This window comes from Cololabis saira, chromosome 22 (genome assembly GCF_033807715.1).
Source record: "Cololabis saira isolate AMF1-May2022 chromosome 22, fColSai1.1, whole genome shotgun sequence".
Lineage (NCBI taxonomy): Eukaryota > Metazoa > Chordata > Actinopteri > Beloniformes > Belonidae > Cololabis > Cololabis saira.
The window spans coordinates 34,278,204-34,292,921 of NC_084608.1; the positions used below are offsets into that span (position 1 = coordinate 34,278,204).

Sequence of the window (14,718 nt, forward strand, 5' to 3'; positions counted from 1 at the left end):
CCCAGACCCAGACCCCCCAGGAGGAGGAAGAGGAGGAAAAGAGATGGAGAAGAAGAGAGAGACTTACGCTCGACTTTGTTGGGGTTGGGCTGCTTGCGCCGAGACATCGTGGCGAGGAGGAGGAGGATGAAGGAGGATGATGATGATGATGATGATGGGCGGCCGGGAGGATGAAGGGGGGATGATGAAGGGGAGGTGGGGGGAGGAAAAAGAGAAGGGGGAGAGAGAGAGAAAGAAAGAGAGAGAGAGAGAGAGGCTGCAAAACTCTTGCAACCGGAGAGGAGAGGAATCAAAATGGCGTTTCCGAAGGGATGTGCAAACTTGGACAAACTTTACTCCTCTTCCTCCTCCTCCTCTTCCTCTCCTCCTCCCCTCCTCCTCTTCCTCCCTCCCTCCTCCCGGAGGAAACAGCCAACAAGGTGAAGCCGTTTCTCGGAAACAGAAGTGCGGAGACGGTTCTGGGTCCTGGTCCTGGATCTGGTCCTGGATCTGGTTTCTGGTCCTGGATTCTGGGTTTTGGGTGCTGGTCCTGGTCCCTGGTCCTGGTCCTGGTCCAGGTTCGTGTCTCAGACCTGATCAGAGTCTCATCACGTGTCTCTCCGTCTCCAAGGGGACGTGGCCGTTAAGCATCTGCGGATTACCGGTACCTCCTCTTCTCCTCCTCCTCCTCCTCCTCCTCCTCCTCCTCTCCTCTTCATCTCCTCCTCTTTATCTCCTCCTCCCCCCCCCCCCCTCTCCATCTTTCACCCACTTTTCAGAGCCCAGAAAACGGTGGAAAAGCAGCGAGAAAAGTGCGGAAGAAGCCCCGAAGGAAGCCTGAATTATGGTTCGACGCAGAGCATACGGCGTACCCTACGGCGTAGGGTACGCGGCGACGCGCGCCGTACGGTGCGCGTCACCGCGTACCCTACGCCGAAGGCTCTGCATTGTTGTAACGCGGAACCATAAATCAGCGTTACGGCGTACCCTACGCCGTAGGCTCTGCGTCGTTGTAACGCGGAACCACAAATCAGCCTGGAGACGAACATCCCCCGTAAAAAGTTGCTCTAATCCGCCGTTTCGGCTCCAACTCGCCCACTTTTTTTCCTCTTTTACCTCTAAATATCCTGCAAAAAAACAAAGCCAAAAGTCCCGAGTTTAACCCCCCCTCCCCGCCCCGGAAAGTTCAACTTTTAAGTTAGTTTAAAAAGATAAGAAGGCAACTCACTTCGGAAGGTATTGCTTGCCGCACGCAGGTCTCGCGAGGCTTGGCGGCGAGATCTCGCGGGATTTGTGGAGGATGCCAACGGCTGGGTGTGGGGGGGTCGTTGCCATCCTGGGGGGGGTTATAAGTGTTTTTTAATGTTTTTAATGACTTATTTATCTCTTATAATTGTTTAAATGTGACTAATTCATCTTTAATCCATCAGGATTAAAAAAAAACTTGTTTACAGGAGGAAAACAACACTTTTGTCTCACACACACAGGTCACTTTCATGTTTACAAGTGTTGTTTTAATGTTTTTATTTACTTATTTATCTCATAATTGCTTAAATTCATCTTTAATCCATCAGAATTTTTAAAAAAAACTCATTTACTGGAGGAAAACCACACTTTTGTCCCAAATTAAACTCTTTAAACCGTCACATCCGGTTGTCAAGTCTCACACACAGGTCACTTTAATGTTTATAAGTGTTTTTAAGGACTTATTTTATCTTTTATAATCGTTCAAATGTAACTTATTCATCTATAATACATCTGAATTAAATAAAAACTCATTTACTGGAGGAAAACCATACTTTTGTCCCAAATTAAACTCTTTAAACTGTCACATCTGGTTGTCATGTCTCACACACAGGTCACTTTAATGTTTACAAGTGTTTTTTAATGTTTTTAATCACTTATTTATTTCTTATAATTGTTTAAATGTGACTAATTATTCTTTAATCCATCAGAATTTACATAAAAACTCCTAAAACACCAAAATACACGTTTCCATGGAAACAAAAGTGTTTTATATTGACTTATTTTATTTTTATAATTGTTTAAATATGACTAATTCATCTTTAATCCATCAGAATTTGAAAAAAAAACGACACTTTTGTCCCAAATTAAACTCTAAACCGTCACATCCAGTTGTCACGTCTCTCTCACATACAGGTCACTTTAATATTTATAAGTGTTTTTAATGACTTATTTATTTCTTATAATTGTTACATGTGACTAATTCATCTTTAATACATCAGAATTAAAAAATAAACTAGTTTACAGGAGGAAAACGACACTTTTGTCCCAAATTAAACTTTTAAACCGTCATATCCGGTTGTCATGTACATGTCATGTATCTCACACACAGGTCACTTTAATATTTATAAAGTTTATGTGTTTTTTAATGTTTTTAATGACTTATTTAACTTTTTATAATTGTTTACATGTGACTAATTCATCTTTTATCTATCAATATTAAATAAAAACTGCTAAATAAGTGAAAATACATGTTTCCATGGAGACGAAAGTGGACTTTAATTCACTATTATTTATCTTTTAGTTGCCATGGTGACGGGTCTGAGGGGCCTGGCCCTCCTGGTGATGAGTCGGGGTTTCTGAGGTCCCGGTGGGACCTGGACCTGGACCTGGACCCGGTGGGACCTGGACCCAGTGAGACCTGGACCTGGACCTGGACCCGGTTGTGATGTCACAATGCACGTTGAATCCTGATGACTTATATGTTGGTAATATTTGTCCTTTACTAAGTGATAAAGCTACGGATCACTGCATTAGGAATATTATACAGAGAGATATTGTTTCTAAACCTGCAGCAGTTTTCTATTGGAATAATTTATATAATGAGATTTGGAAAAACACATGGGTCTTGTCAAGAAAATGTATTATTACAAACAAAGTAAGAGAGGTTACTTTTAAAATACTTCATACATGCTATCCAGTCAAGACCAATCTTATTAAATATAAGATAAACATTGACACACTCTGTTCTTTTTGTGGTAATGTGGATGAAACAATATCTCACGTGTTCTCTGGATTGACCTTAATAACTTTATAAATGCTAAACTTGATTCCTCCTTTAAGTTGAGCATTCAACATGTACTATTTGGTGTATCAAAAAATAATTTGACAAGCCCAGATAAAGTATATTTAATCAACCTCCTGCTAAATATCATATTCACTGTACTAAATTTGCTAGCCAACGTCCAAATATAATTGTTCTCAAAGCTATATCAATATCATATTCAGACAGTCTTAAACAGCATAAACCCCAAAGTGGTTAAAACGAGAAGCTTATGTGAAAAATATTTCCTGATTTTTTTATTTATTTTTTTTTCCTCCTTAAACCTCAAGCCCTCTATTTTATTTTGATATATAATTTACTGTCCTTAATTTGTAACTGCATTTTATCCTGAAGTTTTGTACCTTTTCTGTACATATCTGTCAATAAAAAAAAAATAAAGAAAAAGAACGCAATGCACCCTGGGAAGCCTCTGTGGTCCCGGGCCGAGAGCCCGTTCGGGTTAAGGGTTTTTTAATTCTGATGTGTTAAAGATGAATTAATCACATGTAAACAATTATAAAAAAATAAAATAAGTCATTAAAAAACACAAATATTAAAGTTACCTGTGTGTGTGAGAGACGTGACAGCCAGATGTGACGGTTTAAAGAGTTTAATCTGGGAAAAAAGTAGTTTTCCTCCTGTAAATGAGTTTTTTTTTATTCTCATGGATTAAAGATGAATTAGTCACATTTAAACAATTATAAAAAATAAAATAAGTCCTTAAAAACACTTATAAACATGAAAGTGACCTGTGTGTGTGAGACAAAAGTGTAGTTTTCCTCCTGTAAATGAGTTTTTTTTAAAATTCTGATGGATTAAAGATGAATTAGTCACATTTAAACAATTATAAGAGATAAATAAGTCATTAAAAATATTAAAAAAACACTTGTTAACATTAAAGTGACTTGTGTGTGAGAGACGTGACAACCGGATGTGACGGTTTAAAGAGTTTAATCTGGGACAAAAGTGTAGTTTTCCTCCTGTAAATTAGTTTTTTTTTTAAAATTCTGATGAATTAAAGATAAATTAGTCAAATGTAAACAAAAAAAAAAAAAAAAAAGTAAAAAAAAAAAACACGTGGACCCCGGTCTGGAGTGATGAAGCTGAGCCGGGTTTCTGGTATAAATACCCGGGCTGGACCGGGCCGGGCCGAGGCTATAGCCTAAATTTAACCTCCGGACCTTCAGGTCGTTAAATTTAGTCTCGCTCTGCTGCATTCCTGCCGGGCCGGGCCTCCATCCCAGCCCCCCCTCCCGTCCCATCACCCCCTGCTGGGGGGGAGCCGGGCCCTGCCCCCCCCCCGGTCCGGCCCTGGCCCCCCCAGGCCCGGAGGACCCGGGTCTGCTCACGGTTCCGGCCCGTCTGCACCTGAACCTCTCATGGGGGTTCTGGGAGGATCCTGCTCCGCCGGTCTCAGCAGAACCCCCCCCTCTCTGACATTAAGAGCTGCCGGGGGCGATGGCGGGTCGGGTTTCACTGAAACCTGAAGCTGATTGGTCCAGAATCCTGCCCCCCCCCAGAAATGTGCTGAGCTGGGCGGCGAGCCCCCCCCCCGGCCCGGTTCTGGTCCATCTGGACCCATCAGGATACACAACTAAAGATAAAGTGGAGATGTGGGGAACCCGGCCCCCCCAGCAGGAAGTGGGAGGCTCGTTTCCTGCTCCACTTCCTGCCTCTCGAGCTCGTGGAGGAATTCTGGTCCTGTCTCTCCATCACTCGGCTCTTAAAGGGCCAGTAGCGCTTAGAGCCGGGGCTGGACACGCCCCCTGTGATGTCACTGCTGAGCCCTGAAGCTAACTGCTGCTAGCTGCTGCTAACAGGGCTCGGTTCACCCGGTCTGAGCTCCCGGTTGGTCCAGACCAGTATGTAGTTCCCGGGTTCCCCGACCCAGGAACTAAGCAGGAACTCTGCAGAGTTCCTGTTTAGTTCCTCCTTAGTTCCTGTTTAGTTCTTGCTTAGCTCCTGCTTAGTTCCTGTTTAGTTCCTGTTTAGTTCTTGCTTAGTTCCTGTTTAGTTCCTGCTTAGTTCCTGCAGAGTTCCTGTTTAGTTCCTGCAGAGTTCCTGTTTAGTTCCTGCAGAGTTCCTGCTTAGTTCCTGCTTAGTTCTTGCTTAGTTCCTGTTTAGTTCCCGGTCAGAGTTCCTGCTTAGTTCCTGCAGAGTTCCTGCTTAGTTCCTGCAGAGTTCCTGCTTAGTTCCTGCTTAGTTCCTGTTTAGTTCCTGCTTAGTTCTTGCTTAGTTCCTGTTTAGTTCCTGCTTAGTTCCTGTTTAGTTCCTGCTTAGTTCCTGTTTAGTTCCTGTTTAGTTCCTGCTTAGTTCCTGCTTAGTTCCTGTTTAGTTCCTGTTTATTTCCTGTTTAGTTCCTGCTTAGTTCCTGTTTAGTTCCTGCAGAGTTCCTGTTTAGTTCCTGTTTATTTCCTGTTTAGTTCCTGCTTAGTTCCTGTTTAGTTCCTGCAGAGTTCCTGTTTAGTTCCTGCAGAGTTCCTGTTTAGTTCCTGCTTAGTTCCTACTTAGTTCCTGTTTAGTTCCTGCTTAGTTCCTGCAGAGTTCCTGCTTAGTTCCTGTTTAGTTCCTGTTTAGTTCCTGTTTAGTTCCTGCTTAGTTCCTGCAGAGTTCCTGTTTAGTTCCTGCTTAGTTCCTGCTTAGTTCCTGTTTAGTTCCTGTTTAGTTCCTGCTTAGTTCCTGCAGAGTTCCTGTTTAGTTCCTGTTTAGTTCCTGCAGAGTTCCTGTTTAGTTCCTGCTTAGTTCCTGTTTAGTTCCTGCTTAGTTCCTGTTTAGTTCCTGTAGAGTTCCTGTTTAATTCCTGCAGAGTTCCTGCTTAGTTCCTGCTTAGTTCCTGTTTAGTTCCTGCTTAGTTCCTGCTTAGTTCCTGTTTAGTTCCTGCTTAGTTCCTGTTTAGTTCCTGTTTAGTTCCTGCAGAGTTCCTGTTTAGTTCCTGCTTAGTTCCTGTTTAGTTCCTGCTTAGTTCCTGTTTAGTTCCTGTAGAGTTCCTGCTTAGTTCCTGTTTAGTTCCTGTTTAGTTCCTGTTTAGTTCCTGCTTAGTTCCTGCTTAGTTCCTGTTTAGTTCCTGCTTAGTTCCTGTTTAGTTCCTGCTTAGTTCCTGTTTAGTTCCTGCTTAGTTCCTGTTTAGTTCCTGTTTAGTTCCTGTTTAGTTCCTGCTTAGTTCCTGTTTAGTTCCTGCTTAGTTCCTGCTTAGTTCCTGTTTAGTTCCTGTTTAGTTCCTGCTTAGTTCCTGTTTAGTTCCTGTTTAGTTCCTGTTTAGTTCCTGCAGAGTTCCTGTTTAGTTCCTGCTTAGTTCCTGTTTAGTTCCTGTTTAGTTCCTGCAGAGTTCCTGTTTAGTTCCTGTTTAGTTCCTGTTTAGTTCCTGTTTAGTTCCTGTTTAGTTCCTGCAGAGTTCCTGTTTAGTTCCTGCTTAGTTCCTGTTTAGTTCCTGTTTAGTTCCTGCAGAGTTCCTGTTTAGTTCCTGTTTAGTTCCTGCTTAGTTCCTGCAGAGTTCCTGTTTAGTTCCTGCTTAGTTCCTGTTTAGTTCCTGCTTAGTTCCTGTTTAGTTAGGGCCCGAGCACCTTCAGTGCGAAGGCCCTATTGTATCTGTAGGAATTTTTATTATTATTTTTCTGACAAAGTGAAGGCCTTTTTGCCCCCCTTAACATGCCCAAAAAGTCACCAAATTTTGCACCCAAGTCAGGCCTGGCGAAAAATGTGATATTTAATGGTTTGCATTAATGGGCGTGGTAAAATGGCTCAACAGCGCCCCCTTGAAAACTTTGTGCCTCAAGCCCCATAATACGGTTTGACGTACATGCACGAAAATCGGTACACACCTGTATCATGGGACAACTTAAAGAAAAGTCTCTTGGCGTCATGCCCGAAACCGAACAGGATGTCGGCCATTTTGAATTAATTGTGTAATTTTGGCGCAATTTATGCCATTCCTTCGGCAATTAATACGGCCCGAACCGTAACGTGTCCCCAGGTGTGTTATACCTCAAAATGTGCCTCTCCATCTTGCGACTACGCGCATTACTTTTTTCTTTCAAAAGTGTTACCGTGACGACGCTAGACGCGAAAAAGCGCACGTCCCCTTCATCTGATTGGTCCATATTTGATAGTTCTCCAAAAGTCACCAAATTTTGCATGCAAGCCAGGCTTGGCGATAAATTTGATATTTCATGGTTTGTATTAATGGGCGTGGCCTAACGGCTCAACAGCGCCCCCTAGAATACTTTTCTCTGCCATAACTTTTGAATGGTTTGACATAAAGAGTTGTGAATGGTGTCATGGGACTCTGTATTGAGTCCTTGACCTTCATTGGCCAGAATTAGCCCCGCCCCTTCTTCTGATTGGTTGTCCCTTTTTTCTGCTATAACTTTTGAATGGTTTGACATAGGAAGTCGTGGGTGGTGTCGTTTCTGATATGCTTATGGGGGCGGTGGCCGTGAGTGCGAGGGCCCGTTCATCGCTGCTTGCAGCTTTAATTCCTGCTTAGTTCCTGTTTAGTTCCTGTTTAGTTCCTGCTTAGTTCCTGCTTAGTTCCTGTTTAGTTCCTACTTAGTTCCTGCTTAGTTCCTGCTTAGTTCCTACTTTGTTCCTGTTTAGTTCCTGCAGAGTTCCTGTTTAGTTCCAGCTTAGTTCCTGCTTAGTTCCTGCTTAGTTCCTGCTTAGTTCCTGCTTAGTTCCTGTTTAGTTCCTGCTTAGTTCCTGTTTAGTTCCAGCTTAGTTCCTGCTTAGTTCCTGCTTAGTTCCTGTTTAGTTCCTGCTTAGTTCCTGCTTAGTTCCTGTTTAGTTCCTGCTTAGTTCCTGTTTAGTTCCTGCTTAGTTCCTGTTTAGTTCCTGTTTAGTTCCTGCAAAGTTCCTGCTTAGTTCCTACTTAGTTCCCGTTTAGTTCCAGCTTAGTTCCTGCTTAGTTCCTGCTTAGTTCCTGCAGAGTTCCTGTTTAGTTCCTGCTTAGTTCCTGTTTAGTTCCTGCAAAGTTCCTGCTTAGTTCCTGCAGAGTTCCTGTTTAGTTCCTGCAGAGTTCCTGTTTAGTTCCTGTTTAGTTCCTGCTTAGTTCCTGTTTAGTTCCTGCTTATTTCCTGTTTAGTTCCAGCTTAGTTCCTGTTTAGTTCCTGCTTAGTTCCTGTTTAGTTCCTGCTTATTTCCTGTTTAGTTCCAGCTTAGTTCCTGTTTAGTTCCTGCTTAGTTCCTGTTTAGTTCCTGCAAAGTTCCTGCTTAGTTCCTGCAGAGTTCCTGTTTAGTTCCTGCTTAGGTCCTGTTTAGTTCCTGCTTAGTTCCTGTTTAGTTCCTGCTTAGTTCCTGTTTAGTTCCTGTCGAGTTCCTGCTTAGTTCCTGCAGCGTTCCTGTTTAGTTCCTGTTTAGTTCCTGCTTAGTTCCTGTTTAGTTCCTGCTTATTTCCCGTTTAGTTCCTGCTTAGTTCCTGTTTAGTTCCTGTTTAGTTCCTGCTTAGTTCCTGCAGAGTTCCTGTTCAGTTCCTGTTTAGTTCCTGTTTAGTTCCTGTAGAGTTCCTGTTTAGTTCCTGCAGAGTTCCTGCTTAGTTCCTGCTTAGTTCCTGTTTATTTCCTGCTTAGTTCCTGTTTAGTTCCTGCTTAGTTCCTGCTTAGTTCCTGTTTAGTTCCTGCTTAGTTCCTGTTTAGTTCCTGCTTAGTTCCTGTTTAGTTCCTGCTTAGTTCCTGCTTAGTTCCTTTTTAGTTCCTGCTTCGTTGCTGTTTAGTTCCTGCTTAGTTCCTGCTTAGTTCCTGTTTGGTTCCTGTTTAGTTCCTGCTTAGTTCCTGTTTAGTTCCTGCTTAGTTCCTGCAGAGTTCCTGTTTAGTTCCTGTTTAGTTCCTGCAGAGTTCCTGTTTAGTTCCTGCTTAGTTCCTGCAGAGTTCCTGTTTAGTTCCTGCTTAGTTCCTGCTTAGTTCCTGTTTAGTTCCTGCTTAGTTCCTGTTTAGTTCCTGCTTAGTTCCTGTTTAGTTCCTGCTTAGTTCCTGTTTAGTTCCTGCTTAGTTCCTGCTTAGTTCCTTTTTAGTTCCTGCTTAGTTGCTGTTTAGTTCCTGCTTAGTTCCTGCTTAGTTCCTGTTTAGTTCCTGTTTAGTTCCTGCAGAGTTCCTGCTTAGTTCCTGTTTAGTTCCTGCTTAGTTGCTGTTTAGTTCCTGCTTAGTTCCTGCTTAGTTCCTGTTTAGTTCCTGTTTAGTTCCTGCTTAGTTCCTGTTTAGTTCCTGCTTAGTTCCTGCAGAGTTCCTGTTTAGTTCCTGCTTAGTTCCTGCAGAGTTCCTGTTTAGTTCCTGCTTAGTTCCTTCAGAGTTTCTGCTTAGTTCCTGCTTAGTTCCTGCAGAGTTCCTGTTTAGTTCCTGCTTAGTTCCTGTTTAGTTCCTGCTTAGTTCCTGCTTAGTTCCTGTTTAGTTCCTGCTTAGTTCCTGCAGAGTTCCTGTTCAGTTCCTGCTTAGTTCATCTTTAGTTCCTGCTGAGTTCCTGCTTAGTTCCTGTTTAGTTCCTGCTTAGTTCCTGTTTAGTTCCTGCAGAGTTCCTGTTTAGTTCCTGTGGAGTTCCTGTTTAGTTCCTGCTTAGTTCCTGTTTAGTTCCTGTTTAGTTCCTGCCTAGTTCCTGTTTAGTTCCTGCCTAGTTCCTGCTTAGTTCCTGTTTAGTTCCTGTTTAGTTCCTGCTTAGTTCCTGCAAAGTTCCTGCTTAGTTCCTGTTTAGTTCCTGCAGAGTTCCTGTTTAGTTCCTGCTTAGTTCCTGTTTAGTTCCTGTTTAGTTCCTGCAGAGTTCCTGTTTAGTTCCTGCTTAGTTCCTGTTTAGTTCCTGTTTAGTTCCTGCAAAGTTCCTGCTTAGTTCCTGCAGAGTTCCTGTTTAGTTCCTGCTTAGTTCCTGTTTAGTTCCTGCTTAGTTCCTGTTTAGTTCCTGCTTAGTTCCTGTTTAGTTCCTGCAGAGTTCCTGCTTAGTTCCTGCAGCGTTCCTGCTTAGTTCCTGCTTAGTTCCTGCAGAGTTCCTGTTTAGTTCCTACAGAGTTCCTGTTTAGTTCCTGCAGAGTTCCTGTTTAGTTCCTGCAGAGTTCCTGTTTAGTTCCTGCTTAGTTCCTGTTTAGTTCCTGCTTAGTTCCTGCAGAGTTCCTGCAGAGTTCCTGCTTAGTTCCTGCTTAGTTCCTGCAGAGTTCCTGCAGAGTTCCTGCTTAGTTCCTGCAGAGTTCCTGTTTAGTTCCTGCTTAGTTCCTGCAGAGTTCCTGTTTAGTTCCTACAGAGTTCCTGCAGAGTTCCTGCTTAGTTCCTGCTTAGTTCCTGCAGAGTTCCTGTTTAGTTCCTGCTTAGTTCCTGCAGAGTTCCTGTTTAGTTCCTACTTAGTTCCTGCTTAGTTCCTGCAGAGTTCCTGTTTAGTTCCTGCAGAGTTCCTGCAGAGTTCCTGCTTAGTTCCTGCTTAGTTCCTGCAGAGTTCCTACAGAGTTCCTGCTTAGTTCCTGCAGAGTTCCTGTTTAGTTCCTGCTTAGTTTCTGTTTAGTTCCTGTTTAGTTCCTGCTTAGTTCCTGTTTAGTTCCTGCTTAGTTCCTGTTTAGTTCCTACTTAGTTCCTGCTTAGTTCCTGTTTAGTTCCTGTTTAGTTCCTGCCTAGTTCCTGCCTAGTTCCTGCTTAGTTCCTGTTTAGTTCCTACTTAGTTCCTGCAGAGTTCCTACTTAGTTCCTGTTTAGTTCCTGCAGAGTTCCTGTTTAGTTCCTGCAGAGTTCCTGTTTAGTTCCTGCTTAGTTCCTGTTTAGTTCCTGCTTAGTTCCTGTTTAGTTCCTGTTTAGTTCCTGCTTATTTCCTGTTTAGTTCCTGCCTAGTTCCTGCTTAGTTCCTGTTTAGTTCCTGCTTAGTTCCTGTTTAGTTCCTGCTTATTTCCTGTTTAGTTCCTGCCTAGTTCCTACTTAGTTCCTGTTTAGTTCCTGCAGAGTTCCTGTTTAGTTCCTGCAGAGTTCCTGTTTAGTTCCTGCTTAGTTCCTGTTTAGTTCCTGCTTAGTTCCTGTTTAGTTCCTGTTTAGTTCCTGCCTAGTTCCTGCTTAGTTCCTGTTTAGTTCCTGCTTAGTTCCTGTTTAGTTCCTGCTTATTTCCTGTTTAGTTCCTGCCTAGTTCCTGCTTAGTTCCTGCCTAGTTCCTGCTTAGTTCCTGTTTAGTTCCTGCTTATTTCCTGTTTAGTTCCTGTTTAGTTCCTGTTTAGTTCCTGCTTAGTTCCTGCTTAGTTCCTGTTTAGTTCCTGTTTAGTTCCTGCTTAGTTCCTGTTTAGTTCCTGTTTAGTTCCTGCTTAGTTCCTGTTTAGTTCCTGCTTAGTTCCTGTTTAGTTCCTGCTTAGTTCCAGCGGGTCCAGCTGGTTCTGTGACGTCACAGTCCCTGGCCACGCCCCCTCCCTGACTGGGGGCGGAGCTTCAGGAAGGAAATCACACAGTTTAAGGTTTAAAAACTTGCATTCGTTGTTTATTATTTACCGTATTTATATTAAAATATAATATAAATGAAATATAAAGTCTGGATTCTATATTATTTCTGTGAAATTATTACAAAAGTGAAGTCAGAACGTTGAAGAGTTTGATCTTTTTCTTCTCAAATCTGCCTCACAATTTGTTTTTGTTTAATTTTAGACTTTTATTTTGGTAAATTTGTGACTTCATGAGGTTGTTTTTCTTGAAAATTAAAAGTTTATGAGTTCAGCTTTGGAAATGCAAACACACACACACACACACACACACACACACACACACACACACACAAAGCTGATAACATCATTACATCCTTAATCCAATCACCACTTTACATTCTAATGAGTCTAGTGGTCTGTAGAGGACCTGCAGGTCTGGATCTGGACCCTAGTGGTCTGTAGAGGACCTGCAGGTCTGGATCTGGACCCTAGTGGTCTGTAGAGGACCTGCAGGTCTGGATCTGGACCCTAGTGGTCTGTAGAGGACCTGCAGGTCTGGATCTGGACCCTAGTGGTCTGTAGAGGACCTGCAGGTCTGGATCTGGACCCTAGTGGTCTGTAGAGGACCTGCAGGTCTGGACCATAGTGGTCTGTAGAGGACCTGCAGGTCTGGATCTGGACCCTAGTGGTCTGTAGAGGACCTGCAGGTCTGGATCTGGATCTGAGGAGTGTGATGTTATTTATTGGACCGTAACCATGGAGACGTTGCCAAGGACCGAGGCATCGCTGACAAAAGAGAGGATTCATCCATTCATCCAGGGGGGTCTGGGGGGTTTAGGGGGGGGGACAGTTGTTGTTGAAACTTCCCCCCTCCCATTGGACGGTTGTGCGGGGGTCACATGACCCGACACCTGTTGGCAGTGTGGGGGGGGCAGAGCTCGGGGGTCTGGTTTCCACGGCGACGGGTGATTTGTAGGTAACAGTTGTTGCTCCGCAGCCCGGGGGAGTCGGGGGGGCCACGACATCAGCGCTGCTCTCAGAGGAAGAGCTGAACATCTGAACTGTGAGTGCCTTTACATGGGAAGTTTAATAACTCTTTAATTCAGAATTCAAATTAAATCAGATTTAAAATGAGTAAAAATTACCATGTAAACACCTAATTCTAATTTAAATGGCTATTCTGAATTAAACTTAATTCCGAAGTGGCTGGTTTTTGTTCCCATTTTAAATCCGAATAGAATAATTCCACGATCACACTCATTCAAAGGAAAAAAAAAAATAATAATTATTTAATTAAAAAACACTAATTAATTTAAAAAAGAAATACATTTTAAAAAGAAATTTTAAAAAATGTAAGAGAATAAAAGAAAAGAAAAAACAAACAAAAAAAATAATAAATGAATGAAATGAAATAAATAAATAAAAATAATAAAAGATAAGTAAATAAATAAATACAATAAATTGAAAAAATAAATTAATTAAATAAAAAAAAAATAAAAAAAATAAAAAATGTATACACTCATTCCTTTTTAAATTAATCCCGGTCTTTCTTTCTGCTCGTTCCCTCGCCCGTCTGTCTCCATGACGCTTATATTCCACGCTGGGCTGGTTTTCCTAACAAAGTTTCAAGATGCAGCACGCAGTAAACGCTGGTCAAGAGCAGAGACCATTTATTTAATAAATAGAAATCATTAAAAGAACAGATGGAAACAGGAAACATCAAAATTGTGAGCTTTTCAAAGTTAGCGGGTAAGTTAGTTTTTCTTCCGGTAGTTTAACTTCCCCTATCCAATCAGAACCTTCCCAACCCCAGACCTGGAGAGGAATTGGAGAAAGACCATCAAACGTGTTTTCCATGGAAACCTCAATTCTGAATTACTATTTCCATGTTAACTGGAAGGAAAATAGTTTAATTCTGAATTATTTAATTCGGAATAATTAATTCTGAATTAAAAAACATCATGTAACCGTGGCCTACGTTCAAGGTTCCAACGACCAGAAAGATTATTCACAAGTGGAAACTCTGGGACGGTTGGAGAACCAAACCAGAACGTTTCACACCAAACCAGAACACACAGACGCACATCATGTGGACAGGCAGTTCTCTCAAGCGTGGGTAGCCGCATATGGAACAGTCTACCAACTACCATAAGAGAATGTGATACATATGCTACATTTAAAGGAGCATGAGGCAGGATTGAGGCAGGATTTATGAAAATAATTCGTATACGTTTTAAGTTTTCTAGTAATAATGTCAGATAAAGCGTTCCAAACCCAAAAGAATGAGCCCTCTAGTGTATCTCTCCTTTGCCTTGAACAGGCTGTGTGCTGCAAAATGTGCTGCAATTCGGTCCCGAATTTCCCGCGCTGGGCTGCAGATGTGACGTCACATGACGCTGCATGCACGTTCTCCCCGTTCTCCCGTGCCGGCTTCCCTGTTGGCTGCAGTACCCCCGACGGCCGTCGTGGAGAAGGGTGGCGCTATAGAGTCTCATTTCCTTAAATGAGCCTCATGCTCCTTTAAAGTTAACCTACCCCTACCTAACCCCTTAAGAAACAATGGTTGCTAAACGGACAAACTTGTGACCATGTTTGATGTAACCGCTGTTATCATGTAGCGCTGTCATACCGTTATTACTACTACCTCTCCTTTAGTTAATATTGTTTTCTATTGTTTTTTTTGTTTTTTTGCCCCATTCCCACAGTTCAATGACTAAAAACTAAAATCAATCCTTCACCACCACATCTAAACCAATAGCATGACCCGGTCTTGCATTGCTGCAACCCCATTCCACCTACATCCCCCCACCCCTTTTTTTTCTTTCTTTTTTCTTTTCGTTCTTTCTTTTCTCAAGTCCACAGTCCCGTACACCACACACTTTACACCTCTACTCTGCACCTTATAGCTGTGACACCAGCACTTTACATAGACACTTGCACTTTACTTTAGTCTGCTGCTACGACTATAACTTATGAATGTAAAATACTATGAAATGTGTTATGTGGTTGGTTGTATCATCGTGATATTGGTTATATTGTTGTACTATTGTATTTTTTTTAACTGAACACTGTATTGCTCTTAACTTGCCTGTTTTTATATTCTAGCCGGGGGGACTGCCAATGGGAATTAGCCAATAGGCTACATTTGGGTGCATCTGCTTTTATTTTCTAAACTCATAATGATGTGCACTGTCCCTCCTTACCAAATAAATAAATAAATAAATAAAAAAAACAACCTTCCAGCCCAAACCAGAACCTTCCCAACTCCTCAGGTTGAGAAACCGGCAGGCGTGTTGGAGTCATGTTGGTTCCTGGGTAAG

The 14,718-nt window shown here is 42.4% G+C and overlaps 1 protein-coding gene across 1 annotated transcript in view; it reads right to left on the minus strand.

Annotated features, from left to right (window-relative positions):
• The window catches only part of rreb1a (ras responsive element binding protein 1a), a gene marked incomplete at its 5' end in the record, with an annotated part of 97,287 nt that extends 96,711 nt beyond the window's left edge, over window positions 1-576 (minus strand). The window contains one exon of the mRNA XM_061713228.1: window positions 68-576. Coding sequence (XP_061569212.1) covers window positions 68-576 — 509 coding nt within the window. The remainder of the gene's footprint in view (window positions 1-67) is intronic.
• Between the last annotated feature and the right edge of the window lie 14,142 nt (window positions 577-14,718).